We start from the raw sequence: 23,321 nt of genomic DNA on the forward strand, positions 1-23,321 counted from the left end.
CAGGGAGGGAGACAAACCATAAGTGACTCTTAATCTCACAAAACAAACTGAGGGTTGCCGGGGGGAGGGGGTTTGGGAGAAGGGGGTGGGATTATGGTCATTGGGGAGGGTATGTGCTTTGGTGAGTGCTGTGAAGTGTGTAAACCTGGTGATTCACAGACCTGTACCCCTGGGGATAAAAATATATGTTTATAAAAAATAAAAAATTTAAAAAAAAAAAAAAACAAAAAAAAAACAGCATGTAACTGGCTAAAAACAGACACAAAAACCAATGGAACAGAATAGAGAGCCCAGAAATAAACCCATGCATATGTGTCAGTTAATTGACAAAGGAGTCAAGAATGTATGCCGGGGTAGGACAGTTTGTTCAATAAATGGTTTGGGAAAACTGAACAGCCAACTTGCAAAAGAATGAAACTGGAGCCCTACTGTACCATACACAAATATCAACTTAAAATGGATCAAACAGTTGAACACAAGATCTGAAATCCCAAGACTCCTAGAAGAAAACAGGAAGTACGTTCCTTGACATTGATCCTGGCAATGATTTTTTTTGGATCTGACACCAAAGCCAAGGCAACAATAGCAAAAATAAACAAGTGGGACTACATCTAACTAAAAAGTTTCTGCCAAGCAAAGGAAACCAATGACAAGAAATGGCAACCTATGCAAAGGAAGAAAATATTTGCAAACAACATATTGATAAGGGGTTAATATTCAAAATATACTGGATACTTTTATAACTTAATAGTAAAAATCTAATAATCCAACCTAAAAAATGGGCAAAGTACCCAAATAGATATTTTTCCAAATATTTGCAAGAGCAAAAAATCCCAGGCTAAAAGGGACAGTGAAGTTAAAGGTCATATTAAGAGAGGCAGACCAGAGAGCTAGACTGTTATCTGTGAGGGACAGATAGCAGTGACGTGGAAAGGTAACTGGAAACAGGTCATGGGGAGTGTTCAGTAACATGCCAGAGAAGCCACTCGATTGTCAGGAGGCAATACTGGGGGTTTATAAGTGGGGGAATAAAAGAAGTACAACTGAACTGAAGTGCAGAAGTAAGTACCATGTACTCAAACAGTGAGAAAACAGAGACAGAAAGATTCCCTAGGATCCTACAGTAATATAAAAGTAACAGAGCTTATTCAAAATAATGCAGCAGGAAATGGAAAAGATGGGGTCAGCATGAGAGACTAAAGAGACCGGACTGGACTGGCAGCATGTAGGGTGCGAGGTAGTAAGACGACTCCATTTTAGTCCTGACTGTGGACTGAATGGGAAGCAAATGCAGTGGGGCAACCAAGGAAACTCTAAAACTCTAAAAATAGTGATATTGGGGTTCAGATATCAGAGAATCTTATTTAATTGATTAAGAACCCCTGGGGAGATTGGTATGTAAGGGACTTGAGGAGAAAACAATGAGGGTCATACCTGCTAATGTGAGAAGTAATACTCAGTTGACATTATCCAACTTGTCTCATTTTAAATTCACACCTTCATGTTTTCATTCACCCAAAAACTATTCACTGTCCACTGGGCACTGTTAGCACAGGACTCCAATGTGATAAAGAGATCTGTCTTCGGAGCATTTACAATCATTGCCAAATGCAATTTTTGGTTTGAAAACAGCTCTATCTATACTTGCTACAGTTCCTGATTCATATCAGAGCAAAAAATTAAGAAGAAAATATACAAGTCTTTAGCTGCCATTCTGAATTAATAAAAGCTTCACTCTTTTTTCTTTCTGCTTGAGGAAAACAGAGAAAAGGTCTAATAGGATAATACAAATGAATAACATAAACTTAAGAAAGGGGAGATTATGATACCATAATCCATAAAATAAATGTTATAGGAAATAATAATCTATATGAATACTACTTTATATTATACAGATTATATTTATACTCATTATCTGTATAAAATAAGCTATAGATGAAGAATAATTTCTTCTACACTGGTTAAGGAATGGATTTAAAATCTGGGATCTAATGGATCCTAACAGGATTACTAGCCAGAAAAAAATTGGTTCAATTATTAATTCATGTCTTTCCACATCTTATAGTCTTTTTCAAGTTCAACCACCTTCACAGGAGACATGCTACTGACTCAAAATATATAATGTTTTCAAGTTCTTCCAATAAAGGTATTATTTAGAAATAGAATTAGCATCTAGAAATTCACCCAATAATTCAACAAAGTTAAAGCTCAATTGCTTAATTTTTATAATCATTTAGTAAATTAGACTCTCCTTTCTATTGCTCCATGAAAATACACTCTCGTCCCCTCATAGTTCATGCTGGGCAGAAGCAGAGAGCAGAGAAGTACTGAGTTAAACAGTCACGTCCTCTGCACTTGAGTGCTTTAGAAAGAGTGCGGAGAAAGGGAGAGAGGAAGGATGAGTAGGAGAACTTGATGCTACTTAATGTAATAAAAATGCAGTTCAAATCCTATCATAAATAAAAGAATGATTATATTCAAAAACAATTATTTACATTTATGCCATGGGTTGAAATAGTTCTTGTACAACTGTCAAAGACATAAGGTATTTGCTCTTTCTTAAGAAAGCTGCAAAATCAGGGGTGCCTGGCTGGCTCAGTGGGTTAAAGCCTCTGCCTTCAAGTCAGGTCATGATCCCAGGGTCCTGGGATCAAGCCCCCGCATCGGGCTCTCTGCTCAGCGGGGAGCCTGTTTCCCTTCTTCTCTCTCTGCCTGCCTCTCTGCCTACTTGTGATCTCTCTCTGTGTCAAATAAGTAAATAAAATCTTAAAAGAAATATAAAAAGGTGAAATTAAACTAACTTTACGAGCAATAGCTCTCAATTTCCTGCAAGGAATACACGGACTACCCCAACAAGATCCTACAAATCAGGGTGTACTCACTCATGGTGATGAGAATCTGGGGAAAAGTGAACCATCCTCTTGTTACTGACAGGACCAGGGGTGCTCACCTGAAAGGAGAGGTGGAACAAAAAATGTCACAGATGTGTCTCTTAAAAAAAAAATCCATTTGATGGATTCCAATCTAAAATGGAGAATAAAATATTAATTCTCAAAAGCTAATCAACATTGCATGGGCCAAGAGGGAAATTTCATTCCTGGTGAGACTGGTCTCTTGTTTTCACTTATTGTAGGTCTTCTGTTAGAATCTTAAGACTATTTTAAAAGTACCTTTATAATAAAAAGTTTCTTAAGCAGTAGACCACCGACTCTTGTTTCCAAATACTGCTCAACTGTGCATATATTTAATCATATGTGAAAAAAAGGAGGCTCACTTAATTAGTGTTGAGCAAGCGGTATTTCCAAAAACCAATTAACCAGAGTTAATTCATAAATATAAGTAACATGTTTTATAGCGCACACTTCTTCAGTGCATACAAAAACCTATATCGAGGAAGGAGTCAGGAGTCCTTTTCATAGTTTTCCCATAGGTCAGGAATAATCTGCGTATTTACACAGAACAAAATGTAATTTCACCTAAAAGAACAATATTTTACCCCTGTTTCCAAGTAAAATTAAAAATGTGCTAAAGAATTGAAGGTTCAAAAATTGTTTCATAATATGGGCCCCTGGGTGGCTCAGTGGGTTAAGCCTCAGCCTTTGGCTCAGGTCATGATCTCAGGGTCCCGGGATCGAGCCCTGCATGGGGCTCTCTGCTCAGTGGGGAGCCTGCTTCCCTTCTTCTTTCTCTGCCTGCCTCTCTGCCTACTTGTGATCTCTCTCTCTGTGTATTGAATAAATAAAATCTTAAAAATTTTTTTTTTTCACAATAGAAGCAACTCTCATTAAAAAAACAAAAACAAAAACTGCACAACTTTTTATTTTACAGCGGGTTCTCAAAAGGGAGCATGAGCAGCACCATTCGGCTCAGGTTATGATCCGAGTCCTGGGATCGAGTTCCACATCGGGCTCCTTGCTTGGCAGGGAGCCTGCTTCTCCCTCTGCCTCTGCCTGCCACTCTGTCTGCCTGTGCTCATTCTCAATCTCTCTCCCTCTCTCTCTCTGACAAATAAATAAAATCTTAAAAAAAAAAAAAAAAAAAAGAACGTGTCTACTACAGCCACAGCCAACAAGACCTGTATTCTGACAAAAAGCCCTAAGTTATGCTCTGCCATAATTAATAATAATAGTAATAATAATAATAATAATAATAATAAAAACCCTCTGCAACTATAAAAGTGCCACTTAAAGTCTACAATCAGAAAAATACCGGGGGCGGGGCGCCTGGGTGGCTCAGTGGGTTAAGCCGCTGCCTTCGGCTCGGGTCATGATCTCAGGGTCCTGGGATCGAGTCCCGCATCGGGCTCTCTGCTCAGCAGGGAGCCTGCTTCCTCCTCTCTCTTTGCCTGCCTCTCTGCCTACTTCTGATCTCTGTCTGTCAAATAAGTAAATAAAATCTTAAAAAAAAAAAAAAGAAAAAAAGAGAAAAATACCCAAAGAGGCAGAAAAATACCTCTGAAAACAAACCCAACATTTTCAAAAAAACAATTTATCCCTTTATCGCCTGGGTCACAAGGATGCCAGCACACACTCTAAACTCCAAGAAATGCCAATATTGCAAATGTGTGCAGATGATGACATGAAGACCCCCACGGCAGGAGCACCACAAGTAAACATGTGGCTCAACTCCAGGACCACATCCTGCATTCACCTCAAAATGAGGTTTTCATGCTATTCCAGTGGGCATCCCAGGAATACAGTAATCCATTTTCTACACTGTGGCTCTGAGAAAAGCCGACGGTGCCTATGTCATGCTTTGTTAGAAGTTCATGATCGCATTATCTCGTGGTGGACCTGACACTTTTATTCAGTTTACAGTATGTTCTATGTACAGGCAACTTATTTCCTTTGCCAGGGCTGCTGACAACCTTTTCCACACTATATTAATCTTGTTTACTGACTTTATCTTGGTACAAATATCAGAAAACTGAACTTTTTATCTCAGAGAAAGAATAAACAACGTGTTGACAGAAGCAGAAGCTATTTTCAGGGCTAAAATTGCTTGTTTACCTGAAGCTATACTTATGGAAAAATGTTTAAGTCTTGCTCTGGCTTGAAATACATAATCTGAAATTTAATAAATGAAGAAATTGCACATATACCCATGTGATAAATTGCCTGATGAAAACAATGCAACTGAATACAATAAAACAGAATTTCTAACTAATTTATCCCACAATACAAATGTAAGCTTTCAATCTAGTCAGAAATAATCATATTGTGTATTTCTCAGAAATCATATATGTATAAATGATAAGCTCAATTCAATTGCTGCAAATGACTCACACAAGATTTACAGGATCAGAAAGAGACATTTAAATGACTTTCCATATTTACATAACATGTGGCCCTTCCTTAAAAAAAATAGGGGTGAATACCTTTTACTGTTATTTCAAGTCAATTTTTGTTTTACTTTGGAAGATATGCCAACAGCCATAATTTAGGATTATTGTTTTTTTGTTTTAAAGATTTTATTTATTTATTTGACAGACAGAGATCACAAGTAGACGGAGAGGCAGGCAGAGAGAGAGAGGGGAAAGCAGGCTCCCTGCTGGATGTGGGGCTCAATCCTAGGACTCAGGATTATGACCTGAGCCCAAAGCAGGGTCTTTAACCCACTGAACCACCCAAGTGCTCCAATTTAAGTTTATATTTAAATGAAATCATGCAACGCTGAGATTCCCACAGGATGGGCTTCTCAGGGTTCATGTCACTGGTCTGCCTCAAAAGTAAAATGTTTTTACTCTGGGAACCTTTTGTGACTTTGTGACTAGACACCCCATACTGAAAATCCAAGAATAAGATCTTAATACAGAATTCAGCCTGTGGAAAGCAGGACTATAGTCAAGTTCCAATTTATTTTAAATGTGGAGGCATGGACTATTAGTAGATAATTCGAAGTATTATAAATATCAAGAAACACTGTTATAAAATTCTTTCTAAAAATTTATAATTTAGGCTGAGATAATCATCTTTATAAAAATAAATAAAGCAGTTTGAAACATTACATTCAAGGAATTATTTCTAGTAAGCAAGTATGGCAATTACTGCGTTTTCCAAAAAACACGGCTTCATTATTCCAGGAATGTCTTAGAAAGAAGGAATACATTTAAAAAATCCTCTTTAAAATATCCAGTAAGACATTCACATATTAAAGTTTATTTGTTAGAAAAAGCAGATTTTATTCCACAAGACTGGATAGGTAACAGGTATCCTGTTCTTCATGAGAAACAATATCTCCACAGTCCAGCTCTTGTTTGTTAGGACTCTGGAAACATTTATATAATTAGCCAATATTTACTGATGACATCACACTATCTGCCCAGAATTCTTCCAGTTCATTTTTAAATGTTACTCCATCCATAGTGACTACAGTCATTCATTACCTATGTTTATCCCTCAAATTAATAAATGAAAAAAAGAGATACTGCAACCTAGAAAGGAATGGGTGGCTGCTAGATAACAAAGCATTTACCCACTTCCAGCCTCTGCGGATTATGAAATAAACTAAAGCTAAAAGATCACGCGGGTCTTGGTTTTTGCTATTGTTGTTTACAATCAAGTCATCAACCTCAGAAAATGGGAATGTCATAGTGACAGAAGAAAAGTGAGTAACCATTGTACAAGAAAGTGCCACTGTCAAAATTCAGAAGGTCAGTAGGTAAGAACATATGGGACATTAGGCTAAATGGCATCAATGACAGAATACCTATTTTCTCCATTTCATTAGATACATTAAGACAATTTCCTATTCTTTCTATCACTGATTTATTGACCACCAATTTCATAACTTTCCTCAAAAGACAAGCAGAACACTGGGTTGTACATCTCCTTGTCATTCTGTTGTCACCAAACCCATCCCGTTCTTCTACAATGACATAACTGAAAAAATTACTTCCCAAATCAGGTAAACGTATCTGAGACACAACACTCTCTGAGGATTAATGAAAAGTTTGTTCAGTACAGATGGTATCCTACTCATATTTTCAAGGATTAAGGTTCCTTCTGTAAATGAGTGAAGTGTGATGGCCCCACAGACGTCCAGGAAGCCATTCCTCTTTCTTCTCTCCCTCTGTTCCAGTCATTCTCCTTCAACTTTGCTCTTCTATACAATTACATTTTATTCGCTTTCTAAATGCTATTCTGCATCAGTGGCCACAGTGACAAATACTCAGGGTGGCAGGCTGCCATTCGAAAGAAGGCCTTTCAGTTTTGTGAGGACCGGTCAATCAAATCTGCCCGGCCTCCAGGGAGCCAGGAGACAGTCCGTGAGCTCATCCCATGAGCCTCCCTGCTCCTGTGTCAAGACCCGGAAGTTTTCTGCTTCTCTAAGGACCAGTGTTCATTTGACTCAACTTCTCTTTCTTGGAAGAAAGAAACAAGCCTTCAAAGTTTAGCAGCTCTGCACGAAGGCCCCCCCTGGTACATTCAACAAATGTGTCAGTCAAATATATGTGACAGATATTAAGGAAAACAACTCAACAAAGCCAGGCTTCAAAATAGGACTTGAAACCCTGGGGGTAGGAGGTGAGGGAGGAGGGCGAAGAGATGAAAGGGAATTTATTATAGTTGCTTGTCTACACATTTAACTTCATTAAAAATCAATCATTAGAAAATAATATCCTGAAAGATTTGCAGTAACTGATTTTAATGAATAGCTGTTAAAACAGATGTATAAAATGTTCATCTTTTAACCCCTTCCAGAAAAATAAACACAAAGATTCCCCAAAAGGATTTCAAATGAGTTTTATATCAGTGTTCCAAAAAGTTCTGTTACGAGATAGGTGGAGAATGAATAAAATATTTCACTGTGTCATCTATTCGCATATATAATATCACAGAATGGTCACAATTCACAAAAGGCACAATCTATTTGGGAATGGAAAACATCAAGAAGATAACACTAGAATTACTTTTAAAACAACATACAAAAAAAATAAAAATTACTTTAGAATGACTTTTAAGGCGATACAAAAAAAATGACAATTCAGGTAGCATAAATGGGTATCATTTATAAGATTAAAGGGAAACAGAGTAGTTATCTGATTTAAGAGGAATAAGGGGGGGAAGTCACCTGTGAGAAGGGAGTTGCATGCAATTATCTCTCCCTGCTCCAATCCATCTTACCGACTTGCCAGACTCAACTTCCTAAATCGCTGCTTTTCGCATGTCAGTTTTCTCATTCCAGAGCCATCCATAGCTCTACGCTGAAAGTAAAATTAAAACTAACGAGAAATGCATTCAAAGTCCTTCTCTAATCCGAGCCTGACTTTCCAGGGTGATCCTTCAGCTCACGTGGTAACTGGCTGCTCCCCATGAGCTTAACCCAAAACTGCTCTATTGGATACAATTCACCAAATATTTACCTACTATGTATGTAAAATTAGACTTATATTTACTATATAGTAAACGGTACAGAGTTCCCATTCTGTTGGGTGATTTTAATTATACTGTCACACTGAGTGATCTTTTGGATGTCTTGATAAAGTCCTGAGTTTAAGGAACCCCTTTCATTCCAAGATGGTTTTGAAAGAATAAAAGAAAAAAAAAAAAACAGGCAATAATTCATGTGCTAATTCATATTTCACCTTCATTTGTCTAGACTTCTATTAAACTAAAACGTTATTTTACACCGGACTAACAGAAATCCTCTGTACTGGCCACAAGAAACTAAGAATTAGTAGGTACATGAAGAATGCCCGATGGGTGTTTGGGAATGTGCTGGATCAGCACATACAGGGAGGGAGAGGTCACTGTAAAACATTACCCATCAGGAGTTTTGGCTTCAGACAATGTTCTCCTAGAAGGAATACTCAGGTGGGAATATGATCCATTTCCGAGGGCAAATGAGTTACCTGAGATTTCAAAAACTGTTGTACTAAATGACTAAATTTACACACTGTCACTTGATTCACCAACTAAGAAAAATGCCTTTAGAATTTAATAAAACACAATAAATTACAGAAGGATATGCCAGGTTTTCATTTTAAAATTCACCAATATTCACAAACAACCTTGCTCTTATCAGATTTCACACTGGAAGACTTTTATGGGGGGAAAACCCCTTATTAGGATCTATGTGTCCTCTATTATTCCCAGCCTCATGATAGCTAAATTATATTGTAGTGGATATAACACAATGCATGAATCTGATGATTTTACCTGGTTGTCAAGGTACTGTTCCATTATACTTTTAGCATTTTTTTTAATCCTTCCTGAGTAACATGAATAAATGAACAAAGAAAGTGTGATAATGACCACCATGACACATCAAAGAGTTAATATAATTGATAGAAATCTTATTATTATTACTCATGATAATGATTGTCCTAAACTTTATAGCTCTTGCCTGCTTGTGAGGTATTTTCACAGGCAAGGTGGGACAGAGTGAGGAAACATCATTACTCTCAAATACCAGATGACGGCACATGCCCGGATCACAAAGACTAAACAGCTAGAGCTGAACTTCAATTGTCCTATTTACAACCTACTGCTTTTTCCCCTACAGAACTACACAAAGGAGACAATATACCAAAGCCAGTGTTTACTGTATTTGAGGATTTGCTGCAAGAAACGCTTGCCTGAATCTAGAATATACTCTTGGAAAACCTTCAGCCTGGAATTAGGCATCCAAGGATGGTACTCTGGCTCTCACTTGTAACTCTGGGTAACGTAGCGGGCTATTTTGGATATAGACAAGGATGAGCACAGTGGCCCAAACAAGGCTGCTGGCATGTGTTATGGATTGAGTAAGAAATAGCTCTACTACAAGGCGTTACAGCCAAAGTAGTCAAAAATTCAAAACTCTGCTATAGAGGGGTAAGCATTCCATGATTCCATGATGAGAATACACGAAGGAACTTGAAAAATTAGAGAACGCGTACCTTTTTTTTTTTTTTCCTTCAGAAGCAGGTATCAATGCATATGCGAGATTATACCTTCAAACCAGAAAGGTTTTATGAAGAATCAAAAAAAAAATCAAATGAAATAAAGCACAGAGGAGCACAAGTCCTGCCTTTCAATTGCGGATTAGTCTTCCTAGCAGGAATCCATCTGTGTCAAAGAGATGATGCTAACCTTTCCACTGCCAGAATCAACCAGAAGAGGTGAATGAAGACAGACCTTGGGTACCCGGAAGTTAAGCCCGGCACATGTTCAAGTAACACAGCACATACATTTCTCTAAAGGATCATCAAAAGCTGAATTATACTAAACTGATGCAGGTTTAGAAATACGTATGTGTACATACATATAACAACATTGGCAACAGTTATGTTTTTAATCTAAAACTAAACAATGTCATTATTTAAAATCCCTTAACAGTTTTTTTTTCTAGTTAAAATAAGTCAGCATTAATAATTAAGAATTTAGAATGATTGGCCTATTAGAATAATAATACTTCTAATTATTAAGTGCATAAATTCTCATTTCTGGTATACACTAATAATGAATGATCTGAATGCTTTAATAGAAAAGATTAATCACTACATAATTAAAAAACAAATACAGCAACAACTTTTTTCATACTGCTCCATGATAATAATTTCTTTTGAGTAAGAAACTAAAAATTAACCAGCTTGGAATGATGGCAAATAAAAAAGGTGGTTCACTTTGCCGTCCAGTTTAGTAGCAAGCTGTGAGTGGCCTCTGCTGGCTGACCAAAGGCTTCCTAAATCACTCATTTATGATGCTTGCCATGTTATGGGCTTCGGAAAAATAAGATTATGCCCACATATATTTACACAAAATCCAGTGTGCATAAAGACCTGCCCTTTATAAAAGCAAATGCCAAATAATAAACAACATGTACACAAGATGGTGTAAAGAAACTTTATAATATTCACCCCAATTCAACATATTTAGGTTATACTCAATATCTATACATCGCCTAAAATTTTAGTTTATATGCCATGATTGTATGTAGGTTATCTTCTTCAATTCATATTGAGCAATCATACCCACATTTTAAAAAATAAATATTTTTCTTGAGACTCATGACATCTACCTGCATACGCATGCGAACTTTTTCTCAAAATTAAGTGTATATTTAGCTTTGGTTACTGACTTTGCAGGGAAATAAAAGAAAGAATGAATAAAAAATCCTTTAAGGAATTAATTTTAAAAGAGGCATTAATACACTTTATATAATGGTTTATGGAGATACTGTCCTGGAAGTGCAATAAAGCGAAGCAATTTTAAAGATTTCTGTATTATTGCACCTATGTTTGGGTAAAAGTAATCTTATATTCAAAACTTAAAGCTGCAATCAAGAAGCTGAATCTTACTAGTATCAAGTAATGTTAATTCAGTAATCATAATAGAAAAGAAAAAAAGTTTCCAATTTTGCCCAGTACTTTTCTATTAATAAAAACCTGTACACGGCAGAATTTATGATTTATTTATCTATTAATTACACATGATTCAATTCATACTCTACCAATCTATCCACTTAAAATATACCCCATTAAAAATTATTATCAAATATGACTAATGATGTCAAAAGGTGACTACATTTATTTTTAAAAAGTTATTGTTCTCACATGTGACAATACTTCAGTATATTTCAACCCTCATTTCAGAATTCAGTCCCATTATCTTGCCTGCTCAAAACTGTTCACAGGGTTAGCTAGCTGACATATAAGATAACCCTCTATCTCACTAGACACCGCTGGGATATGACACACTGACCCACAGTAAGCCCTTATTATTAGCCTGAAATATATAGCACGTAATGTAGCTCCTGCCAGGGAATTTGTTTATAAAAATCCTTTTATCTCTCTGGACATTCAAAATGCTTTTAAAAGTAATGTTCAACTGTTTAAAGGAATTTCAGACAATAAATACAAATTCTAATGGGTGCTTTGAAGTCTCCCCTCTTGTCTCCCACTATTCTGTAGAAGTTAAAAAAAAAAGAGTCACATATACAGAAAATAGAAGCTAGAAAGTGTTTTCTTTTTGAAGCTTAGCTTATACAGAGTCTATTATATTAAAGACAGAACTTAAAAAACAAAAAGACGACTCAACAGCTCTCATTCCTAATGAGATTTACAACATACCGAAAAGCTAGGTACATGTAAAATTAGGTTTTTTTTGTAGTTAGAAGAGGTCAGGGGGTAACACAGCAGTAAAGAGAATTATGATATTCAGCAAACACAACTGATAACATAAAAATATTAAGATGGCTTTTTGGGTGAAAATTCTATCATGTACATTAAAAAATTTACTTTAAGAATATAAGCAGACTCAGAAAATGTTTAAGTGCTTAGTTATAAATGACTTAAACTATAGTTAAAACACATGATCAACACTTCAGTAGTTAAAATCATTTTTTCTGTATTAATTGATAATTTATCACAATATCAATAGTTGTCCATATCTCCTTTTTAATTGTGTATTATTTTTCTACATTTTCAAATGTTTTTTAATAAACTAGTCAATTTCTTTCTACCTGAAGTTGATAGTGATATTGTATGCAATCTTAATTTACATTAAAAGAAAAATCACAGCTGTTTTTGATGTTTAAAAGATTGTTTCTAAGACTCTCAAGGATACATTGATAGTAATTGATAAGAAAAATGCTAATAGTCTTCACATTTTAAAGCTGATTATCTTAATATGGTTTATATTTAGCAAATAAAACACTTCAGATACTATAGTCTATAAACCATTCTCTTGAGGCAAACATGCAGGCAAACACTCAACCTTCTATAATGTATTTCAAGACCTGACTGTTACACTGTAAATTGCACTGAAATCTTTCTATAACTTAAAAAAAAAAAAAAAAGCACATAACAGTGACTTGAAAGGGAAAGAGAGAGCAAGTATCAACATACGCAAATGAACTCTTAAGGTATAAAAGGCAAACTAGTCTTTAAAATGTAAATGAGTGAATGAGTTAATTAAGAAATCAAATATTAGTTCATCAATAACTGTAAAATCTTAGTATAGTACATACCATCCTTCTTCTTGATTCGCAGCACAAATCCCAAGTAATAACTTAAACTTTTAGTATCTTTTGGCCAACACATATTTCAAGCAAAAAATCACACCGTAAAACTCTCCATTTTTGGGGAAGCTTATCAGTAGAATTTGCTTGAAATGGAAAGAAGCCAGTACTTAGCTGAACTCTGGTTGCACAATAACATCACTGGGCCAGCCGGCAGCAGCCATGTGAAGACAGTTCTGGCCAATAAGAAGGAAATGCAATCACAAGTGGAGCCTCTGAGGAAAGTTCTCTCAGTGGGATTTACTTTGTGGTCAGGAGACTTGGGCCAGTCTTTGCACTTCAGGTCGCCTGGGATACAGGCAACAACATCCGTTTTTTTGTGTAGGAGTGAAAGATGACAAGAATCAAAGGTTTCCATCCTGCTATCTTTTATCTGGGTAATGAAGCCATCAAATACCTTCCCATAACATGAGGGGGAAAAAACAAAACCCTTGTTCAAGCCTCCATTACTCCAGCATCTTTATGCAGCAAGGTTAATCCCTCATGAATAATAATAATAATGATGATGCCATTATTGCCATTAAATTCTACCTTTCTTCTTAAAAAACCAAAACCATGCCATTAAGAAGGTCAGGAGTACACTGAAAGAGATACTCAGTATCTAATTTATATGCCTAGCACAGAGCTAGATGTGGTAGAAGATTCTGAAAAACTGCATAACATAAACCCTGCTAGGGATGCAGGGTGGTTCGGTCAGTTAAGCGTCTGCCTTTGGTTCCCATCATGATCTAGGGTTCTGGGATTGAGTCCTGCATCAGGCTCCCCGCTCAGCGGGGAGTCTGCTTCTCCCTCTCCCTCTGCCCCTCACTCTGCTCATGATCTCTTTCTCACATAACTAAAATCTTAAAAAACAAAAAACAAACAAAAAAAAACCCCTTCTAGCTACTATGTTGCAAACTTAAAAAATATGAAACCAATGCAGATTAAACAAGTGCTAAACTGCGTGCACTGAGATCGTAACTGCCATCGCGGCTCACAAAAGAGAGATCGTTATGGCCCAACTTAACAAATGTGAGGAGGAGATGTGGTTTATGCTGAGTGCTAGAGACGGGTAGGGTTTAAGCTAAAGGAAGGAGGAGAATTATATGCTAAACACAGATATGAGGTATGGACCGTAAGGGTATATATGTTTAGAAACAAAGACATAAGCCTGACTAGACCATAAGTCTACTGGGAGAAAAGAAAAAAAAGTTGGGTAAGTAATCAAGTTTCAGAAATCCAGAAATCCAAATATGGCTTATTCTGTAAAATAATCTACGGTCAAGGCTTCCAAGCTTATGCTAGATTATCCACCTAGTTGATACTGTCCAACTCCAGTGGGAAGAGAGAGTCCCAAATAAAAATGAATAAAAACAAACAAAAAAGGAAGTAGTAATTTCATATTTTAAATAACTGTACTTTCATCTTCACTAAATCCCTATCCCTTGCTGCTTTTGGGTTTCTCTACCAAGAGCCTGGGAGCAGCCCCCTCTGCTGAGGATGGCTGGGCTGCAGCGCTTCCTGCCCTCTTACTCCCGTAGACCATGAAAAGTAGAGCTGGAGTTGAAGTAGGAGGAGGAGGTTAGGAACCCAGGTTCTGATTGCTCCCGCCTGTCTGGGGCAAGGTGAAGTGCAAGATCAGGGAAGTGCAGGGAACTAAGGCAAGTCTGCCTCCTGAGGCCAGCTGCTAAGGAGGGAAGTCTCCAGGAGAGGCCACATATGAGTTGGCACCCTGCCCAAACTGGCACAGGAGGAAAAATACCCCATCTGTGGAAGGAGGGGGCTAGAGAGATAGCCTGAGAGTGCTACTGGTTCCCCTCAGCCTGGGTGACTCAGGAATTTCTGTAACCTAGTTGGGGGGGGGGGGTGTGCTCAAAGAACACAGGGACGTGGAGATCAGGGGCAAAGGACGGGAATCCATGGGATTCAATCATGGGTACTAGCATGAGACCTCAAAAGACCAGAGAGAAACAGATTCATGTGAGTGAATGAGATACCGGGTTTCAGACTAGACTAGACTAGCCAGCCGGAGATCAGCAAGGACCAAACACAGTGAACAGACAATAAAATGGTGACAGAAACTACGGGAACCTCCTCCAAGACCTCCACGGCATCCAAGTTCCTCCTTGCCATCATGGAGAGAAGTCGGTGGGAGGGGGAGAGCTACAGGACCAAGCCTTTGTTAGAAAAAGGGTCAGCTGCCCAAAGAAATATTCGATACTGTGATACAGTGATTGGCAAATCTGTATCACTTTCCCCAACCCCTGCTCCACACTCCATGCCCTCCTTCCTCTAGTAGTTGTAAGTGAAACCTCATGAGAAATATCCAATGTCCTAAATAAAGAAGATACATTTTCTTTTGTCCAGCTTTTAAGTTTTTGCTCCGCTACACTTATAAACTGACATCAGCTCTTTAAAATAGTCATAGATAGAATTATCCTTACATTAGAGTAGATGAAAATCTTTCTGTGTGATCCATAAATAAGCAGTAAAGCATAAATGTTACTAATTTAAGCTCTTTCTCGGTTTCACAGCAAAATTCCACATAATACATATCATATTTTTCATTCTGCAGGTTACAAAATCAATTGTGACAAAAACATACTTTTATGATAAGATTAGAAAACAAAGTAATACGGAGTCTTAGCAGTAATTCTTGCTGTTCAATGCTGTGATCACAACGGGATACACAATCCACCAAGTTTAACAAAATCAACTACAACTTATGGATTTCACCCACTGTTTCTTTTTCTCCAGTATAAAGTGGTTCTTAGGAGGAAAACAGTTGAGTGATTAAAAGTGTGGGCTATGAATCTAGATTGAATATGAATCTAGATGAATCTAGATTGCCTGGCTCCAAATCCTGCTTCTTCCACATTTCAGCTCTAAGACTGCCTTAACTCCCACATCTTTAAAATGGGGATGGAAACAATATCTATTTTATATAGTTATTATGAGAATTAAATGAGACAATCTGAAAAGCACATAGATCAGAGTCAGCCTATTATTATTATTATTGGTACTAACTATCAAAAAAGTCTAATGCAAGATCCAACTCCAATAATAGGATGACACAAATCAGTATGACAGGAGATATAAGCATGGAGTAAGGAGCTTATAGGTTGGAGGGAGTTGGGAATGAGGAGGGTGTGTACGTAGGGCAAGGAAGCAATGCGAGATGCTCATTATTAGGGGCTATCATCATTCTTTTCAGGGAATTACTTGAAAAACTCTTCCTTAGGGTTGATAAACATCATTTGAGCAACTGTTTTTCCTGAGCAGATTAGTCATGTAGATACATGTTTAATATATAAAGCACTGCATTACAAAGAAGAGGCACTTTACAATAAGTTACAACAACATAGTAGCCAGTCTAAATCACAAAACTTCATTCAGTAATTTCCACAAAGACATTATTCATGACGCCATAGGCTGGTGCTTTTCTGATGCTTTTCAATTAGCGTAAAGGTCATGGGTTTAAATAAAATAGAGTTAAGTATCTTATCTATAATAATGGCCCCTAAATTGAATGTTTTACAGCTGATTTGCTGTTCTTGGCCAATTCTAAGGGCCTGAAAGAAACTTGAACTGTCAGACCATTTGAATACAGGTTATTGAAGTAATAAAGGCAACGCATCTCCTCCTGTGTCCAACTTCACACACACACACACACACACACACACTTTCTTTGATTTTACCCAGAAAAACTGAAAAAACCTTGAAGCTTTCCTTGATCACACACAACAGAAGTAATTTCTCTTCCCACTTTGAATTCATATTATTTCCTTGTATCTTATGTCACATAACAGATCGCCTCATGTTAAAATTGCAAATATGTGTCGGTCTCCTCTAGAAACATACGCATTTCTCACGAGTGGTGGGTTTTGACTAATTTACTGTTGTGCCACCAACAGAACCTGGTATGTGGGCCCACACAGAACCATGTGTTGCAATCATCAAAAGCACAAATATTGTTCACTGTTGCTTATCAGCATTTTGGGATAGTCATAAGACAACTCAGTACAGGCTCCAAATATGTAACATGCAGGTTAAATATTAGAGTCTTTAAAAATCTAGATATGTTGTCTTAGAAACCATGCTGCTATCTGTTTGGCTAAACCCACTCTAAAAGCAGTTCCACAAAATTAAATAATGCAAAAGATAAAGCCAAGTACAAAGTATGCAGAGAATAAATGGAGTAAATGAATATAATTTACTAAGTCCTTTGCATAAAGAATAGTCTGCAATTTTTAAAATACAGAAAAAGAAAGAGATGCAATTATTCTTTAATGAACACCTCAAACAATTTCATTTAAGTTGGTCAAATATAATAAGGAAAAAAGACTATGAGAAAAAAGAAAAAAAAGAGTTGGCAACTCACCTTTCCGGAGTAGCGCACTGTTAAGAGAATTCACAGACAAAAAGAAGCCCGTCGAATATATCAGCCTGTGCTAAGAAAATGGTAGAATACTACATGCTCTTAAAATCCATTCTAGACGTTATCCATAAAGCAATGGTAGCATCTCAGCATCAATATAACTAAGAGACTTGATAACGACTAACTATTCTAGAACTGTCCCATAGGTATTAACTCCAAGCCCCATGGCCATTAAGCCACACCATGAAATCAGAAACAATGAGATCTTCCAACATGGTGGGTTTGTGAAACACTGACATCATGTCACTACAACCCAACTCTATGGGACTGGGTGTACAAACAGAATGCCAAGCAGCACACTCCACTGGACCATGAACAAGTCCAAGTGCAGAGATAACTGTTTTATTCTTTCCTTTTGTCCTCTCTGATGAGCCTGGTATGTACTAAGTAAATAGCCTCTATCATTACTGATTTTAACAAACACTGATTGAGCACTATCTGGGTGCCATGGACTCCCAGAAGCTGCATGCATTTCCAGTGTGACTCCAGCTCGCAACTCTGTAAGATGTTAATTATTATTGCAATCTCGCAGGTGAGGCTCAGAGAGATTAAAACCACCCACCTGAGGCCACCTACTTAACAAGTAGTGGAGACAGTATTTGAGTCCAGAATGTCTGGTTCATCTACTCAACAAGAAAATATTGAGCCCTGACTATGTGTCCTGGGAAAAGGAAGAGGAAGAGACATACTGGCGAACAAGACTTACTAGGACCCTGCATTTATGGGATTTTCATTTTAGTCTACGGAGACACAATGAATTATACAAGAATAAACAAACAAACAAATACACAGAAATACTACAGATTGTGGTCAATTCTATGAAGGAAATAAATCAGGAGAACGTGATGGGGAAGTGGAAGCCCAGCTGAGTTCTGAAGGAGGAGGAGGAGTGGGGACATTCCTAGTCAAAGGCAATAGCATAGGAAGGTGTGGAAGCAGGGAAGGAAGGAGTGGCGAGGAGGTCGGGGTGGGGGCAAGGGAAGACCCGGACGGTGTGAGGTCAGAGAGCACAAAGCGGCCAGGACACGCAGGGCGACTTCAGTTCGAAGAAGTAGTGCTCTGTTCTTTATACCAACACTTCTCAAACTTCATACTCTTAAAAGTGATTGAGGTCCCCCAAAAGTTTTTGTTTCTATGGTTTATAGGTATTGACACTTGCTGTACTGGAAATTAAAACCATGTTAATTTTGAAACCCAATAATCCTCAACACTCTTCCTAGAGACTTTGCAAAACACCACCATGTTCTCAGGAAAAATTGAGGTGAAAAAGACAAATATCTTAGTACTTACTGTGAGAACAGTTTTGCCCTTATGGACCTCCTAAAGAGACTCGGGGATTCTCTGGGATCCCCTGACTATCCTTTGAGAGCCACCACCATATACCATGGTTGTCTGAGGGAAGTCCCCGGGCTAGGAGTACCAACATCATTCTGAGATCATGTTAGAAATGCAAATTTTCAGGTCTTATCCCCAAAACTACTGAATTAGAACCTTTGAGAGTGAAGCCCACCACCTGTGTTTTAGCAAGCCCTCCATGTGATTCTGGTCCTCGCAAAAGTTTGACGACCACTGTGGCAGACTTGACTGAAGACGGTAGGACAAAGTGGGAAAAACATCAAAAGGGAGGTCATAAGAAATGCTTTTAAAATATGCAAAAATTGGCTGTCACAGCATAAATACAAAGCTCGAAACTAGATGCAGGGGGAAAATTGTTAAAAAAAACCTCTGCAGCCAGAAGGAGATCAATAGAAGGGTGTTGAACAAAGGTTTCAGACTGGATGGAAATTGAAAAGGCAAAACGGGAAACACTGACAGATTCTGCAAATATGTACAGTAGCAAATCCAAATGTCAATTTTCATGGGTGAATAATACCAAAAGCACTGGGGTTAAAGTGTCAGTCTTAGGCATATGGATACCCAGAGATAATAAACCATATCAAAGGTGCTAACCAAGATAATGTATTTGTGAAGAAAAAAAAGCTAATTTTTATTGAATCCTATCTCAGTTCTCACAAATAATTCTTAAAGGGAATAACTCCACATAACTTGTCAAGCCTTGTTTAGCAGTATGAAGGAACCAAAAAATGAGCTTGTTTGGTGATGCATATTAATATCTTAATTCTAAAAACTGTCACTACGTACACCAAATAATATTTTGGTTCCTTTCACTGAATCTTACCTAAGTCCCATAACATTATTATGTACTTGTATCCATAATGATATAATAATTTTCCTTTGGGCTCCTAGCAACTTCTATATAATCATTATACTTATATTATTTATTACACTGTATTTTAATTAGCTGTTTATTTATCTAACCCTCTGACAGATTATAAGCATCTAGATAGAGACTAGGTACCAGGTATTATTCAACTTTGTTTTTCCCTACATTGTACAGTCTCTGGCACATGCTAGTTATGAAATGAAGCAAAATTCACATGTTGACTTAGGTATTTATGCTTTATCTTGACATCTACATTGAAATCTCAACAAAGGCCATGACTGATATTTTAATTGCTTTGAAACACAAATAACAGAATCCTAAGTACACCTGTTTTCAGTAAGCCCTTGGTTACTGAATATAGATACAGATACATATCTCTTGTAAATGACAATGGAAAGAACAAATATAATTAGTGGGAAAACTCAACATGCTGTTTTAATTATGTATGGAAATATTTCAATGAATATAAAATAAGATCAAAAGGATTCTTGCAGATCTTACAGTTAATTGCCTTCACCCCATATTAAAAAAAAAAATTCCAAAGCACTCACATTCTGAAAATACGGGAGCAACCACAGAAATATTCCACAATTCTTTTTTTTTTTAAATTTATTTATTTATTTTATATCTTTTCAGCGTAACAGTATTCATTGTCTTTGCATCACACCCAGTGCTCCATGCAATACCTGCCCTCCTTAATACCCACCACCAGGCTCCCCCAACCTCCCACCCCCTGCCCCTTCAAAACCCTCAGGTTGTTTTTCAGAATATTCCACAATTCTTATTTATTAATTCTTAAATCAGAGACCCTAGACTGCAATTTAAAATTATTATTAACTGGGTAAGGTACTAGCTTCATAATCAAAAAATGCCCATCTTCTTATAGTGATCAGGGTCTTGATGGTCCAATATGAAACAAAACCACATTTCATATATGAAATGAAATTCTACTTTAAACTGTTCCTTGTATTTATTAAACTACTTATAGTTCATGCAAAAATATTCAGGATGTCTAAAGATAATAAAAGCTCATGAGTGGCACCCTACAATCCCATGACCACTTAGACCAAGCAACAATCAACTGTCCTCTTTAAATCTGGACCCTTTTGGTTCTCTCCCAATTCTCTTGGGTGACCAGATGTCACATGACCACACAGTCGGCTAAGGTACATACAGTATTTATTGTAATATGAACTGTAAAGTACTATCTGCACTCAGGTTAGGGTACTACAAACACCAGGCTCAGCTACTTAGTTCAAATTAGTATTAAATATTTGGAGCTCGGTGTGGGATTTTAAAGTCCTACTGTCTTGTTCAAATCCATGCTTTGCCACTTTCTACCTGTACAAGTTATTTTACTTCTTTTTACTTTCGTTGCCTTATGGGTAAAAGAGCAATGGGCAGTAAGAGTAATACCTGCCTCATAGGTCTCTTATGGGAATTAAAATAGTACATGTCAAATCCTGGTAAACTGCCTAGCACACAGGAAGGACTAGAAATGCTAGCTATTGTAAATAGTAGTACATCCAGATTTCATAGACCCAGTCTGCTTTATCAACAGGCTTAACATTTCACTTCAGACCTCCTTGGTAGGGCTATTCATTCCTTTGTTGTGGGTTTTTAGTTACAATGACTTGATTTAATCAGTCTGAAATGAAAAAAATAACTTCTTCTGTATTCGATTATTATCTTAATGTCACAGGTCTGCCTACCTGGGTTCTTGATTTTGAGGTAACAGTCTAATAGTCTAATAAGGAGGAAGTTGGTTTTTTCTTTTTAGGTTAATGTATAGAATTAAGCCAGAGTCAAAAATGCACCTTACTGTATCTAAATAGTACCTACAATATTTGTTGAATGAGTGAGTGGACAACTGACTCAGGTTCTCTGTGGGTGTTCAGTATACTCGGAATTGGAATTAAAAAACCAACGAGAAAGGAATGAGCAGCCTAGCACAAACTCTAGCAATAGATTCACCACCAACACCTCTACTGATTTCAGATTCCAAAGATGTTTCAGAATTTTTTAATTTCTTATCACTTTACCCTCCTCTTTTTCTTCTCTATATCACTTACATGTTACTTTTTAATTTCTTCTTCACATGGTTTAATGCAAATCCTGCGGAATTTCCTGGTTGTATGGTTACTCACTAGGAATCCTCACACAACTAGCAAAATTTTAAACCCACCTGTGTATCAGTATGCATGAGAAACTTCCTGAACTACAGAGGAAAGTATATGTAAAATTTGGTAGTTTATGACCATTATGCAATCATATAAAACAAAAGACAAAAAGCACAACAAAGAATACCGTGCCAGATCATTTGACAAAACCATCATATCGACACACCTCTCTATCTCCTCCTCTTCCCGTTTTCCAGAGTGATCTCCTTCGCTTTTCATTCCTTTCTCTATATACTTGCTTTTTGAAAAAGGGCACTAACTCTCCTACCGTCAACCATCACCTTCTTATTGATCAATCACATATATACAGCTTTTTCTCCTCTGAAGTTCCATACTGCCAACAAAGAGCCCCACACTTCCAGGATCCCTTTGGGATATTTCTTTCTGGAAAGGTTAGAATCATCTCAAGTTCATTATAACCAAATAAATTCATTAAACTCCCTCTCCAATTAACTTCCCCTCATGAAATTCAATTCTTAATTTTTAAAAATGAATGAATGAATGAATGCACATATGTATGCGTTTCTGGCGACTGGTCATTGTTAGCATATTTCTAGTCTCACAAATGAGAATATATGCAGGAGTCACCTAACTCGGAAAACTTTGGTTGTGATCTTCCATCATGAGTAGAAGAGAGAATGAATACTTTGTGGTCAGATGAAGTCATCTCGGCTCTGCTGCCTGTTAACTAAACAACCTAGCTGCATCAAGTAATTTCTCTTTACCTCAATTAGTCTCACCTATAATTGGGCCTATTGGTCATGTTGCAGGTTTTCCATAAGGATTAAAAACAGGGAACATACAGGAAAAAAGGAAGCACGTCACTCTGGCTCAGAGCAGGCAAACACACACACTGAACATTTTATCAAGACTTCTGTATCAGGGATTGTCACTCTTAAAATTCAAATTCCTTCCGGCCTCTTTCTTCTCTTTTTCTTTTATTTGGTTTGTGCCTTTTATACGCTCAGTCCAGGCCTTAACTACACAGAAGGCCTAATTCCCTGACATCATCTCTGGCACATTCCCCATTTCTATCCGCCTACATTTTCCTCTTCTTTCTGTGAAATCATACTGCCATTACGGAGAATACTATACAATTTTGAACTTAACTGCTTGCTCTCCAGTCATTAGGAAGATTTTGTCTAAATGGTAACCTCTATGAGCATACTAAATCCTTGATCAAGGACAATGTGGAAAAAAACCCAACCCAGGTGTATGAGCGTTGATAAGTCACTTCCTGTCTCTGGACCTCAATTTTCTAATCTATTAAAGAAAATTCAATATTTTCTCTAAAATCCTTTACATCAGAAGCATTCTGTGATTTTAAGTTGAGTGCCTAGATCATTTTCATAAAGATTAGAAATCAAAGAAAAGGAGTCCTTTTTGGCTTCTTCCTTCTCTCTGAATTTCCTTAGTTCTTTGTTCATTCCTTTAATAAAGCACTTTCCTTACAACATTAGATTAAGTACGTCTACCCTGCTAGATAGCAAATCTC

At 37.2% G+C, this 23,321-nt stretch overlaps 1 protein-coding gene across 1 annotated transcript in view; it reads right to left on the reverse strand.

The window, feature by feature from the left end:
• GPATCH2 (G-patch domain containing 2) overlaps positions 1-23,321 on the reverse strand; it is a 172,934-nt gene that overhangs the window by 65,099 nt on the left and 84,514 nt on the right. The window contains exon 6 of the mRNA XM_059413345.1: positions 2,883-2,950. Within this exon, the coding sequence (XP_059269328.1) occupies positions 2,883-2,950 (68 nt within the window). The remainder of the gene's footprint in view (positions 1-2,882; positions 2,951-23,321) is intronic.

This window comes from Mustela nigripes, chromosome 10, assembly GCF_022355385.1.
Source record: "Mustela nigripes isolate SB6536 chromosome 10, MUSNIG.SB6536, whole genome shotgun sequence".
In the NCBI taxonomy this organism is placed as follows: Eukaryota; Metazoa; Chordata; class Mammalia; order Carnivora; family Mustelidae; genus Mustela; species Mustela nigripes.